We start from the raw sequence: 14,760 nt of genomic DNA, 5'->3' as shown, positions 1-14,760 counted from the left end.
AGAGCCTTGCCTTGCAGTTGGGAAATCACGAACGCTATCTTCGCCGTGTTGGTAGGATATAAGTGCGGCTGCATCTCCAGGACCAACTCACACTGAAGGAGGAATCCACTGCAGTCCTCCGCAGATCCTGAGAAGGGTGCCGGTTTGGCCATGGGACTGGCGGTGAACACAGGAGAAGCAACGGTGGTGGTGGATGCGGAAGCAGCCGCGGCGGTGGATACAGGTGACGGTGACGGTGGTTGTGGAGTGAGTGCTCGTCGGAATGCGTCCACGAGCTCTTGGAACGGGTCGTGATGGCTCATGCTGATCGATGGTTGTTATGGTCCGGTCTTCTGTTATGACAGAGACACCGGAGGCAGAGATAAAAGCAATGTTGCAGTTTATTGTTATGATCAGCAGAGAAACAGGTGAGTAGACTGATGAATACAATGATCTTGAAGGAGAATGAGAATTAATACTGTCCTTTGCTTTATGATGCAGGTGACTCTGGGAGAAGACGCTGGAGCTGGCAGACGAACACACTCACACACAGGAAGGTAACCACACGAGGAGACCAGGAGACGAAGGAGATAATGGAGACAGGTAAGTATCACTTTGGAGTCCTTGAATGAAAGCGTACAACATGCTGTATCACAAACGAGACTGGACAATGTGTGTGTGTGAGTGTGTGGTATTTATCCTGTGGTTGATGACTGCGGTGATTGAGTGCGTTGGTAAGGGAGTGAGGTGGAACCTGACGTGTCTGTGACAATCAGATGGTACATCTGTATATACAGCAGAGATGGTATCAATCCTAATGGTACTAGGTTGGGTTTATGAAATAAGACCACATCAAGTAATAATATGTTCTGATTCAATGGCGGTTCTTGAGTTTACAATAAATGCAAACAAATAGATGTGACATTTTAATAGAAATCATGATTACATTATACAGTATAAAACAAATAGGAATAATAACTTGTTTTATATGGGTACCTGCACATGTGAGAATTCAGGGTAATGAGGAATGGCAAAATGGCTAAAGACACTATAAATATGAACCAAGCATAAATATGTTAATCAGCAGATCAAAGGAAAACATTTAAATTTTAGAAGCTTGTAATAGGAAGTGGCAAACATGTTGGGATTCATGTCAAACAGTTCAACACTTTCATAAAGTTCAAAAGAGTATAAATAAATCTAAAATCATTCATAATATAAGCAGAAGGGAGCAAGTTATCCACACCAATTTATGAACAGGGCATTCGAATCTTAATCACACATTACATATAATTGGGAAACATAATACAGGTTTATGTGAAGTATGTTTAATAGAGGAAACAGTGGAACATGTAATGATGGTATGTAATGTATATGAAAGAGAAAGAAAAAGTCTTAAGGAGGAACTGCAATCACTGGGATACCAAGATTTAACATTAAGTAAAATATTAATTGATGGATGTAACAGAAGGGAGTCTACTGGAGGCGAGTGTAGTGAGAACCCAAGTGCAGTTTATTGTGAATAATCCAAAACATGAACAGGAACAGAAACACAGACGTGACTTGACATGGCTTGGCTTGACTTGACATGAACAGAATTGAACAGACTTGACTTAAAGGTCCCATTCTTCGTGATCCCATGTTTCAAACTTTAGTTAGTGTGTAATGTTGTTGTTAGAGTATAAATAAAATCTGTAAAATTTTAAAGCTCAAAGTTCAATGCCAAGCGAGATATTTTATTTAACAGAAGTCGCCTACATCGAACGGCCCGTTTGGACTACACCCCTCTACTTCCTTCTTTAATGACATCACTAAAACAGTTTTTTGACTAACCTCCGCCCACAGGAATACACAAAAAAGCGGGCGTGGTCTTGTTGCGCTCCCACGGAGAAGAGCAAGAGTTGCGTTTGTAGAATGTGTTTGTCGCCATGTCGTTGAAACGCTGTTTCATCCCGCAGTCCAATCACCTTTGTTTGGCCTTCCCAGGGACGCTGTACTTAGAGATCAATGGTTACAATTTATGTTTAACTCGGTTCCCGAAAATTATAATTGTGGCAACTTACTGCAATAGTTAATGTTGGACTGCAGTGCACATAATGGCCAAAAGAGGGGACTATGTTTATGTATATGGCTGTTTTCCGTATGAGGTACTCTTCTGAGTGAGTGCTAATGTTGTACATTATCTCGCTGCTTGTGGAGATTAAAGAGTTCAGTCTCTTGGGAATTATTGTCTTTTGTGTTCATTCGGCACAACACCACAATAATCCACATGTAAAACTATGTGCATCTCCACGTTATGGTAAGAGGCGTGACCTTTCCGGGCAAGGTTCTGTCGAATCACAACACAGGAACCGCTGGCACAATCAGAACTTACGTATTTCTGAAGGGAACTTCATAGAACAAGTAAGTCATCAGCCCGTTTTTATGACAGTGGAAACAGCGGTATACAGAAAAGTAAATTATGTGAAAAATACTTTTTTTTACACGCGAAACATGAACACATGTTATATTGCACACTATAAACACAATCAAAGCTTCAAAAAAACATGAAAAACGGGACCTTTAATGACTCACCGACAGCAGGTTACATTGATAATACATGACAAAGGAACATGGGGAAGACAATGGCTATAAATACAAGAACTGATGGAACACATGACACAAGGAACAAGAGAACCAATAACCACATGACCATAAACAACTAATGAGAACCGAATAAGAAGACGCGAATGCTTGATATACAGCCTCACACAACCACTGAAATAAAACTGTCAGGTCCACAGCTTTACATTTTTCATTTGCTTTGTTATGCTGTATTTTACTTCTACAGCCTTGCTGTTCAGGCTTGGGGGCATTGAACTGCATCTTACATTTTATCCTCCATTTCTATCACAATGTCAAGTCAAGTCACCTTTATTTATAAAGCACTTTTTACAATGTAGATAGTGTCAAAGCAGCTTTACATTGATAACTGGTACATTATTTTGGCTGCACAGCAGCTCTTAAAGAATAGTGTCAGTGCAGGCAGATCAAAGCATTGTTCAAAGCATTTGTTTCAGTTCCATCCAACTGAGGATCATATTCATCATGCCGGTATGGACGGTGGTTGAGGAGCTGAGCCACTGGTTGTCGTGTTGATGAGGCCTTCACAGTGGTTGACGCTAGTTAATTCTAGTTGACTCAATCTCTGCTGATACTTCAGGGCGGCGTTGTGGTCGTGTCAAGGCGCAGGTCCTTGGTCTCACCTGGATACGACCCGGATCCGGATGACTACGGTAAACCTCGGGATAAACAGAAAGACTAATATTAACGTAGATGATATTCTTCTTCTGATGTAACGAATACATCTGGTGTTATAGGAAGTGTTCCCGGTTCCGGCTGACCTAATTTATGCAGCCTAATAATCCTTTAACGGATTAGAAAATATAAATTGATAATGTGTTATGTGTTTGCCAGGTTAAAGAGATAAGTTTTTAATCTAGATTTAAACTGACAGAGTGTGTCTGCTTCAAGAACAATACTAGGAAGATTGTTCCAGAGTTTAGGTGCCAAATAGGAGAAGGGTCTACTGCCTGTGGTTTATTTTTTTTGCTAATCTAAGTATTATCAGCTGGCCTGAATTCTGGATCACAATAGACGTGAAGGACTATAATGCTTTAAGAGCTCGCTCAGGTACTGGGGAGCTAAACCATTTAGTGATTTGTAAGTAATTAGCAAGATTTTAAAATCTATGCGATGTTTAACAGGAAGCCAATGCAGTGTTGACTGAACTGGGCTATTATGGTCATACTTCCTAGTTCTAGTAAGAACTCTAGCTGCTGCATTTTGTGCGAGCTGTAGATTATTTTTCAGGTGAGCAGAACAACCACCCAGTAAAACATTACAGTAATCTAGCCTTGAGGTCATGAACGCATGAACTAACTGTTCTGCATTTTTCATTGAGAGCATATGTCGTAGTTTAGATATATTTTTAAGATGGAAGAATGCGGTTTTACAGATTCTAGTAACATGGCCTTTAAATTAAAGATTGGTATCAAAGAGCACACCCAGGTTCCTAACTGATGACGAAAACTTAACAGCAGCCATCAGTATTCTAGGTTATTATGTGAAGAAGTTTTTGGTCCAAAAATTAGAATCTCAGTTTTTTTTTTTTTTTTTCTGAATTTAGTAGTAGGAAATTACTGGTCATCCAATTTTTTATATCAGCTATGCATTCCGTTAATTTTGTGTATTGGTAAGTTTTGTCAGGGCGCGAAGAAATAGAGCTGAGTATCATCAGCGTAACAGTGAAAACTAACTGCCATGCTTCCTAATGATATCTCCCAAGGGTAGCATGTACAGAGTGAAAAGCAATGGTCCTAGTACTGAGCCTTGCGGTACTCCATATTGAACTTGTGATCGATATGACATTTCTTTGTTTACTACTACAAACTGATAACGGTCAGATAAGTATGATTTGAACCATGACAATGCAATCCCAGTAATGCCACTTTTCCGAGTCTGTTTAAAAGAATATTGTGATCAATAGTGTCAAATGCAGCACTAAGATCCAGTATCACTAATAGAGAGATGCAACCACGATCTGATGATAAGAGCAAATCATTAGGAGTCTCAGTACTATGGTGTGGTCTAAATCCTGACTGGAAATCCTTACAGATACTATTTCTTTCTAAAAAGGAACATAGTTGTGATGATACTGCTATTTCTAGTATTTTGACAGAAAAGTGAGATTTGAGATCGGCCTGTAATTGACTAATTCTCTAGGATCAAGTTGTGTTTTTTTAATAAGAGGTTTAATAATAGCCAGCTTTAAAGTTTTTGGTACGTGTCCTAATGATAAAGATGAATTGACAATATTAAGAAGAGGATCTATGACCTCTGGAAGCATTTCTTTCAATAGGTTAGTCGGTATAGGGTCTAACATACATGTTGTTGATTTTGATGATTTAACAAGTTTAGACAATTCTTCCTCTCCTAAAGCAGTAAATTAATTGAATTTTTCCTCAGAGACACTACAATGCACTGTCTGACGTGATACTGTAGTAGATGGTTGCATGGTTATAATTTTTTCTCTAATATTATCAATCTTGCAAGTAAAGAAGTTCATAAAGTCATTACTGCTATGCTCTTTGGAAACATCAGAAGTTGAAGCTTTATTTCTTGCTAATTTAGCCACTGTATCAAATAAATACCTAGGGTTGTGTTTATTTTATTCTAAAAGTTTTGAAAAATAGGCAGATCTAGCAGATTTTAAGGCCTTTCTGTACTCAATCATTCTCTCTCCCCACAAAATGCAAAATACTTCTAGTTTTGTTTTCTTCCAGCTGCTCTCCTTTTTTCCTGGCTGCTACCTTTAGGGCCCGAGTGTGCTTATTGTACCATGGCGTTGGATTAATTTCCTTAATCTTTTTTAAATGCAAAGGAGCAACTGAGTCTAATGTGCTGGAAAAGACAGAGGCAATAGTTTCTGTTGCAACATCGAGGTCTACTAAGCTGTCTGGTATGCTAAGGCGATGAAACTGATCAGGAAGATTATTTATAAAGCGATCTTTAGTGGTAGAAGTGATGGTTCTACCATATTTATGGCAGGGAGGCAGTTTAGCCGCCTTGACTAAATGTAGTATATACGAGACTAGATAATGATCTGAGATGTCGTCACTCTGCTGCAGAATTTCAACAGCATCAATATTGATTCCGTGTGACAATATTAGATCTAAAGTATGATTACGACAATGTCTACAAATGCCAATCCCAATGAGTCTTTTTTATTATCTACATGGATATTAAAATCACCAACAACAAGGACTTTATCTGCAGCTAGTACTAACTCAGATAGAAAATCAGCAAATTCTTTGTTAAGTCTGTATGGTGTCCTGGTGGCCTGTATACAGTAGCCAGCACAAATGTCAACTTACATAATGTTACATAAAGTACCATCACTTCAAAGGAACTATATTTGAAAGACTTTTGACTAATACTGTAAATATTACTATAAATTATGATATAAGAGAGAGCTATGCTGAACATGTGGCAAATGGAATAGGACACAATGCTAGGAGAGGATGACATGACTCACCATGTTTGTAGACTGATCGGAGTTATCACAGCTGTTTGAAAAAGGAGCACGCGAGAGACTGATGACGCTAGCTATTAACAAGCTAGTGAGATGCAAACATGTTGTAACAGCGATTTAGATTCAAAGATTACAAGCTAGCGACATCAGATTAATGTGGTAGGCAATATTATATATAAGGTAATAATAATATAAGCAACAATGAATAAAAGTAAGAGATTCAAAACAAGCTACATGGAGTTACAGACGCAAACCACTCTGAGCAACGAGGCAGACAGGAGCAATCGAGCTCCAAACAAACCAGCCAGCTCCAAACAAATGTGGCCAAGAGTGCTGGCTAGCTGCCAAATATACTAGCTAACTTAAGCCTCCCACTTAACACCTACCTTTGCTTTTATGCTTTATAAAATACTGTGCGGCATAGAAGCAAATTTTTGTCAGGTACCAAAATTTTACAGTACCATGCCATTTGAGATTTCTGATTCCACAGTAAACAGCTCAACCTAACTACACTACAGCCAGTCAGTTTATCTATTATCTAATGCTTACATTCAGGGAATTAATATTGGATTGAAAGAATAGAAAATGATCATGAGCCAGGTTTGAGTATTGTCTGCTCAGCTTTGATTCTTTCCAGCTGGTCCTCATTGCCGCTTGCGTTTGCACGCTCGCACACACCTATTCTGTGTCTGTGTTGATTGTGCTGCCTACTTCTCCCTGTTCTTTGTTCATGTCTGTGTCAGGTAATTGTTTAATGTTGGTGTGACAAGCTCGCGATCACTCTTGTTGTAACTCTCTTTGTGTGTGTGTAAGCCTTTTTCTGTTCTTGCATTCGTGGTCCGTCTGTCAGAGACTCCTTTCAGCTGGTCTGGTTGCGTCCATCTACCAGCCTAGGTCTTCTCCATCAGCCATCTGAGACACTCCAGCAGGACCACTGTGCAACAGTTGAACTGGGACTCATTATGGGAAGCTTACTGACAAGTCTCCTTTGTTCTCCAGCTGCAGCGTGCTGTTGATCTTCGCCTGGCAGACTGCTTTTGTTCTGTTTTTGTTTAGAGACTCAATGGTCCCACTTTATATTAAGTGGCCTTAACTACTATGTACTTACATCAAAAAATAAGTACAAGTTCATATTGAATTGCAAAACACTTTTGCTGTTATTGAGGTGTGATACAGGTAAGATTAGGGAAAGCTTTGGTGGTATGGGTAGGTTTAAGGGTAGTAGTAAGATGTAAGGGATGGGTCAACAAATGTAATTACAGAAAATAATTACAGATGTAATTACATGCAGGTGTTTTTAAAATATAAGTACAATGTAAAAACATGTATGTACACAATAAGTGCATTGTATCAAATGATTAATTTAAATGTAAGTACATAGTAGTTAAGGCCACTTAATATAAAGTGGGACCGACTCAATAAATACTGTGAAAATTCTCTTTTGCCTCTGGGTCTTCTGCAGTCACCTGACAGAAAATATTATGCATTTGGTATTTTTAATGAAATAAAATGAAAGAATACTAATGATTATGATGCAGACTTAACAATTATATAAATTTTATTCAAGAACCTTTCCGAGAGTTCATTACCAACTTGCACCTTAGCATGTATATAGTGTTTAAATTGATGAGAAAATTTAAAAGAGTTTCTTGAGAGATTTTTTTTATTATTATTATTTAAGGCTTAATACAAGGAATGCATGTTTATTTGTCTAATGTGTGAATATGATTATTATTTCAAATATGATAATGTGGTGGATACATAAGCTTTTACAATAAAAGCTGTACATTGGAAAGAATTTGAAGTTATAAAGTTCATACATTTTGCCCTAAACAAGTGATCTTATGCCTTTATGTGTCTCAGTAAGGTCTCTTCCTGTCTGGGTCTTGAGCAACATACAAAGCAACACAATCCTGTGACCGTTTCCACTGATACCTAAAGAATACCACACACAAACATAGTGGTGTTAACCAAATAGTTGCTATCGTTCACACTGACATAAATACTTGCTAATTTAGTTTCCTGCCACTGAGATTTACCATCCCTTGCAAACAGTTCTGTCACTTTAAGGGGTCATGAAATGGAGAATCAAAATGTCCTTAATATTTACAAGAGGTTACAATACAATAAAAACATACTGCAAGTTTCAGAACTCAAAACATAACTCCCCAGTTATGGAATCCATTTTCTACCCTTCTGAATGCCAGGATTTTAAATCAGGAGAATCGTGATGTCACGATTTTCCTAAGCATGCCCCTTAAAATACATCATTGTAGTATTTAACCAAGAGGTGTGTTCTGAACAACTCATGTCTATCCGTCACAAGAGCAATACTGCTATTGTATAAGGATGTTAAGTAAGGCCATCAAACTCAGATGTTTTTCTGTCAACTTGGAGTACATCAGAAATAGAACGAGCAATCAGTTTACTGTCTGGGATTTGCTGTGTCATGCCGCACCACATCCAGTGTAGACAATATCACTGATTATAATGGGTTCTATTGTCTTTTGTCGCATCACTTGTGTCCAATAAAGACACAGTGTAACAGTGTGTTTGTAACAAATGTCAAACAAGCATTTAACACTTTTAAGACTTTTTTCAGTATTGCTAATAAAATCAGTACATACACGTTACAATTTCTTCTGCTTAAGGATCTGGCTTGGGCTCAAACATATATGTCTTTATGACATCGCTTGCCCTCTCAAGTATCAAAACATGGGACATGCAGTAAAGGAGGGCATGGATATGGTGCAATGAAGCAATCAGTGGGCATTTACTTCCATTTCTGCTGAGATAACGCCCCTTGAAACTGAGTGTTTTTCCCACAGAGTGTAAATGAGGATGGAAAATTATGAAAAAAGCATTTCATGACCCCTTTTAACACTTATTAAACTAGTAACACAAATGCTCATCGCACTCACTCTGTTTCTCCAAATATAAGCAGACAATCCCCTGCAGACAGGATGTACTCCTTGCCATTCATGAAGACTTTGGAGGACCCCTCCTACATAAAACACAATTAAAAGTAGGAAAAGGGAAGGAAAGTCAATAAAGCTCAAGTAAATATAAAACAGAGGGAACATAAAAAGATTAAACTTAAATTCTGTAACAATATGAAGAACAGATGTTACCAGCTGCCAAATCCAGCCATCAGTTCGTCTTCTAGAGGATTCAGATGTCCCAGGACCAAAGAGTAGTGTCTAACAGACAGAAAGTCAGCAAATGCATCGCTGCCATAGCTTAATTCTAGACCAAACCTTGTTATTGCTATATCTTACTATAACAGATAGTAAAAGGTAGTCATACTTGATGAAAAATTATTGGGAGAAATTGCAATGCTCAATAGCAATTATAGCTGAATTTTTAATTGGTAACACTTCTATGAAACATAGGTTTTACTTGCTTTAAAATACTTTCTCGATTGGTAAATCCTGGAACATTAATAAAAACAACAACAACAAAAAACAACAACAACATCATGCTTATTTTTTTGCGATTACTAACATTTTGCAGATTCTGTAAGGTGTATTTAAACTTATGATCTGTAAATCAATACGTTGTATGTCCTGCAGGTACTGTTGCCTTGTGCTAGACAGAATTGGATAGGACAGAAATGTGTGCAACTAGTAAGAAAGAACTGAGGTTCAAGTTCCTGTTCTTGTAGTGTTTGAGTCAGTTTCTGTCTCCCTCCATTTGCCTACCATATGTCGATACCTTTTTGATGGGACATTGCTCATAGTCAGACATCTGATTAATGACCAGGATCTCATCTGACTGACTCTTGCAGGAATAGGTCTGATTGGTTTAGCTAGGCACCTTCTCCTCACCTCAGTCTCAAACTTTGCTCCAAACATATCCACCGGCTGACCACTGGCCAAGGCAGGCTTCTGCTTTTCCAGCCACTGTCTGAAGCAGAACGGTGTCATCACATTCATAGTGTTGAGTGGGTATGGGGCTGGCTTGATGGGTTCAGCTGCAAAAATTAAACAGTTACTGGATAAAAAGAATTAAGTACAATGTGGAAATACAAGTTTCCACAGTGTTCAACGGATACCTAATATTAACAAAATCAGTTTGGTGCTTTTTTCATGTCTTATCTTGTTTGAGGTACCATGTGAGTCAGGCTTGGCACTGACATCACTTAATATTACACAAAACATTCAGATATAGAGAAGAACAAGCTATCTCTACAGAAGACCCCTGAACAACAGCACTATACAATAATGGCATGTTAAATGTAAAGGAATTGCTTCATCATGCATGAGTCACAACAAACAGTACAGTGAACAACTCTATTTACCTGGATCAGGTTTTCCTGTTTTGTTCTGTTTGGATTCCATAAACCTGATAAATGCACAAATGCAACTTATTGTTTATGCTTACATGCATATGCCCTTAAAGGAAAAAAAGAACTGAAGGGGACTGAAAGGACCCCATGGACTTTATTTATACTCTAATTTAAAGCATAATATATATTTAGTCACTTAGTCTAATTAATATATATTTTTTCTATTATTCGTAAGAATAATAATCGTTTTGAAGTAATTTTAAAGTATTCAGCACATCCCTATATGCAAATATATTTGCTATATGTGTTTATATTTGTTATCACTCAAATAAACTTCCATATAACATGAGGGTAAAAGCAAAAATTAGATTTATTAAAGGATTAGTTCACCCAAAAATTAAAATGATCCCATAATTTTCTCACCTTCAGGCCATCTTAGGTGTATATGACTTTCTTCTTTCAACCAAACACAATCGGAGTTAACATATGACAAAGGCGTAGCATAAGCTCAGGTAAGAACTGACGAATGCAGAAGCGCAAAGAAAAGAGCAAAACAGTCACGAATTAGAAGTCTAAAACGAGAAGTTTTAAAGAAATATGATGAAGGATTTCGATATAAGAGAAGAGGAGCTACGTCATATGTCAGTCAGAAGTCACCCTTTCATCGGATAGGGTGTTTAATGTTAAAAATATTTATTTTTTCCTTACAAAAATGCATCACTTTGCTTCAGAAGGCAGTAGCCCCTCACTGCAGAATACACAAGATCTAGGGGGTGGAGATGGGTAGGTCAAGCGATATGTAAAGTGGGAGGATTTGGATCTAGATCCAGGGGGTGAAGATGGGTAGGTTTAGATCAAGGGGGCGGAGACGGGTAGGTTTAGGGATATGTAAAGTGGGAGGAGTTGGATCTCGTGTTCTGCAGTGAAGACCATCTCTCAGAAGGCCTTAATTAATCCCCTGGAGCCATATGGATTACTTTTTATGATGGATGCACTTTTTTAGGTTTCAAAATCCATTCACTCCTATTATTAGACTTGGAAGAGCCAGGATATTTTTTAATATAACTCCGATTGTATTTGCCTGAAAGAAAAAAGTCATATTCTCCTACAGTAGGATGGCTTGAGGGTAAGTAAATTATGGGATAATTTTCATTTTTGGGTGAACTAACCCTTTAAGAGACACAATGGTGACTTACTCTTTGATGATGGGAACAAGTTGTGTTCCAAGGTTCTCACAGTAGAACCAACGTTCAAACAAGACATCTGTACTATTAGCCACAAAGTACCTAGAGTAAAAGAAAAGGAAAACAAATATCACACACATCTTTTATTGTTTATTCCCCAATCTAGCATCCAATAGCATCATGGTCCAAATAAAGGTCACATCACAAGTAACTGATCCCAATGCATGTTGGAGAAGACTTGAGAGTAGTAAGGAGAATGGCAGACGTAAAGTAGGATGGATGTGACTGGGAGTAATATTCCATGGTACCTCAGGCCATCTGTCTCTGAACGAAGCCTCCTCCTCTCCACCACCAGCCCTACTGTGTTTGCCTGTCTCTGAGGGGAGTGGGGAATCCGAGCTGGAAGCAGGAACATCTGAAAACAGCAGCAATAAGTGATGAAATATTTTATTTATCCTATAGAAAACAATTGTAAAACTAGTTTGAATAAAGCCAGATGTGTTTTGAGGCCTCATGGACTACATGACTGTGAGGGTCAAGTGTATCTGACAAGGTAGTGTGGCCACTGAGCAGATTTCACTTAAGTCAGGCATTTTCCCAGTAAACAAAAGGTGGCTGAAAAAGAATAAGACCATTATTAAAAGGTGCCACGTGAAGGCTTCTTGCCTCTGGAAAAGAGTTGATTGTCCTTGGAGAATGTTATATCTTGTGCTATATCAGTTATGAGCCGAACTGTAACATCTTGCCTCTGATAAATGGTTGACCATCAACTGGCAGGTTTCCACAATTAGAGAGAAAGGTAAGAGAAGAAAGACTTTAATCTTAACAGAGAAATAAGTCACTTGGATAACAGATAAATAACAGATAAGAAAAAATGTATAAGAATTGTGCCCTGGCCAGAGACAAATTCAGATGTCCTGCAGGCATCTCGGCTTTGTTCAATAAAGTCTGATTTTGACTTCTGGAACTCTGGCGCTTGAGCTTCATTGGCAAGAAAGAGATGATTTTTCTCCACAACATCAAACCTGTGGTGGTGATCAAAGAAGGGGCTTCACCAAATCAAATCTAGAAAAATTAATGATAGAATAGAGTAAAAGGAGTTCCAGTTTTCCAAAAATGTGCTTGAGTAGTGTAGATTAGTACTCTGGCGTGGAAACAGCCAAGGGAAGTAAGGAGCCCCTGTGGAAGATTTTTAGTAATCTGAATATAAATGATTCAAGTATAAAATAACCATTTTTACTCTATTATTATATTATCTGACATCTAACTCTGCCATTAGATATAGCCAACTGTGTGTATGTTCACATATGAGTAGCCATAAAGAGAAGCATGTGATGAAGCTTGTGCTCAATCATATAATAGTCTGTCATGCCATAATCTTATGCTCATGTATGATGAAGTGAGATCTCTTGTTTTGCTTGGTATAGTTTAAGATACACAATAGAAGTATATATGAAATGCATTGACTCCACCTTGATTGAATTAAATGGAAAACTGTATTTAAGGCTGTCAGAGACAACAAACTAGAGTTGCTCTGCAGACCAACGCGGCTTTGTAATAAAGTCTATTCTGGCATCAAAACTTCAAGACGTCAAAAGAAACCACTACACCCCTTGGTAGGAGATAAGGGTGGCCTTACAGTGTTTACCACGTAAGAGTGCTCATATGTGTGAAACACCAGCAGGGAGGTGTAAACACCAGCAGAGAGGTGTAAGAGTATACTCACACGCAAGAGGTGTGAAACACCAGAAGAGAGGTGTAAAAAACCTTCTGAAACTGCTTCCAGTGTGGGAAAGGCCAAGGGAAGTGAGAAGGGTGGCCCATTCAGGTACAGTATGTCCCACTCAGGGAAGGTCTGCATAGGCAGGTGCTAATGAGCTGAGAAGTGAACTGTTAGTCTAATGTTGAAAAAGCATGTGATATTGCGAGTTTTAATGTTCGGTACTGTGTGTGTGATATTAGTAGTCTTAGCATTGGGCGTTAAGTGTGTTGTATCAACCACTTGTCTAAAGTACTAAATACACTGACTACACGGTATAGAAAGCTGCTTACATGCAGTCTATACACAGGGAGAGTAATCGTGAAGACACTGAATTAAACGTAAACACAGTGTCTTTGTGTCTTTATCAGCTTTTCCTCATATATTTATAACGAATTACAATGAATGAATGAATTCAAATTATGGGTGATATATATATATATATATATATATATATATTATAACGCGTTATGATCAATTATAATATAAATTGACCAAAAAGGGAATTATGCACATATATTGTGAATTAATTACAACAGATTATAATTAATTTCATATATGGTTCAGGATTAGTTCTAGTTTAATAGTTAATTTAGAAAGACTGGTTTAGTTTGTCCAGCAAACTATCAGTTTTCCTCATCGACTATTATAAAAGGAGATTATTCCTCTGGTCATGAGAAATAACTTCCTATTCTAGCATTAAAGTGTAAAGCAGTTTGCAAAATCAAAACGTAAAAGACAATCAAGCATGAATATAATGGATTTAATATATGAAACTACGAATACATAGGATATACGGCTAAATATACACAAAGAATACACATATATACAAAAGCGAAAGTGAAGACAGGAAAAGAAAGAAGACCAATAGTAGCAAAACTTACAGACAGTTAAGAGGCAGCAAAGGATCAGTATCACTTAGTTAGGTCGTTTAACTTAGCGCATCTAAGATAGATAGAAGTGGTACTTGCAGGAGTTTGCGTGCTGAGTTTCAAAAAGATACATGTGAAGATTCAGTGCGTCTGTGGCTGCAGTTCATTGGCTTCGAAGCAAATTTTTAAAGTGAAATAAAACTGCCCAAAAATTGCCTGTTGAATATTTTCGTTCGTACCTATGCTCCATGTGTACTTACCTCAAGGACTCCAATCTTCTACCTACCTGCTTCCAACGTCTCCAGTGTCTCCAGTCTTCCCCGTATGCTGATCCTATTGTGTGTTAGTGTTCCCAGTCTCCAGTCTGCTTTGTCACATCCCGTCTGCAATCATCAAAAGGACAGTATCACTACTTCTATCTATTCATCAGACTGCTACCATTGCCATATACTTGTAGCAAATTAACTCAAAGGGGAAATATTAATAATTATTCATAACTCATTATGATTATTAATTATGATTAATTATGAATATGCAAATCCGTTAATCAGATTAACTGGACATAGCTACATTAAAATTAATATTACAATCAGTTAATCTGTTCG

At 37.8% G+C, this 14,760-nt stretch overlaps 2 protein-coding genes across 3 annotated transcripts in view; one reads left to right on the top strand and one right to left on the bottom strand.

The window, feature by feature from the left end:
* The first annotated feature begins 468 nt into the window (after positions 1–468).
* LOC137020883 (chromobox protein homolog 7-like) overlaps positions 469–14,760 on the top strand; it is a 19,794-nt gene continuing 5,502 nt past the window's right edge. The window contains exon 1 of the mRNA XM_067387019.1: positions 469–582. Coding sequence (XP_067243120.1) covers positions 573–582 — 10 coding nt within the window. The 5' untranslated portion in view covers positions 469–572. The remainder of the gene's footprint in view (positions 583–14,760) is intronic.
* Positions 7,690–14,760, bottom strand: part of haao (3-hydroxyanthranilate 3,4-dioxygenase) — a 23,990-nt gene continuing 16,919 nt past the window's right edge. The window contains exons 5-11 of one of the 2 annotated variants that reach the window (XM_067387017.1): positions 11,833–11,939; positions 11,537–11,626; positions 10,353–10,396; positions 9,880–10,025; positions 9,184–9,252; positions 8,974–9,056; positions 7,690–7,987 (exon numbers count right to left, since the gene is read on the bottom strand). In XM_067387017.1, coding sequence (XP_067243118.1) covers positions 7,912–7,987; positions 8,974–9,056; positions 9,184–9,252; positions 9,880–10,025; positions 10,353–10,396; positions 11,537–11,626; positions 11,833–11,939 — 615 coding nt within the window. In that variant the 3' untranslated portion in view covers positions 7,690–7,911. The remainder of the gene's footprint in view (positions 7,988–8,973; positions 9,057–9,183; positions 9,253–9,879; positions 10,026–10,352; positions 10,397–11,536; positions 11,627–11,832; positions 11,940–14,760) is intronic. The other variant, XM_067387018.1, reaches the window with a different exon arrangement.

This window comes from Chanodichthys erythropterus, chromosome 5, assembly GCF_024489055.1.
Source record: "Chanodichthys erythropterus isolate Z2021 chromosome 5, ASM2448905v1, whole genome shotgun sequence".
Lineage (NCBI taxonomy): Eukaryota > Metazoa > Chordata > Actinopteri > Cypriniformes > Xenocyprididae > Chanodichthys > Chanodichthys erythropterus.
Note: the sequence above shows the minus strand (reverse complement) of the source record. Positions and strands in the feature narration are given on the sequence as shown.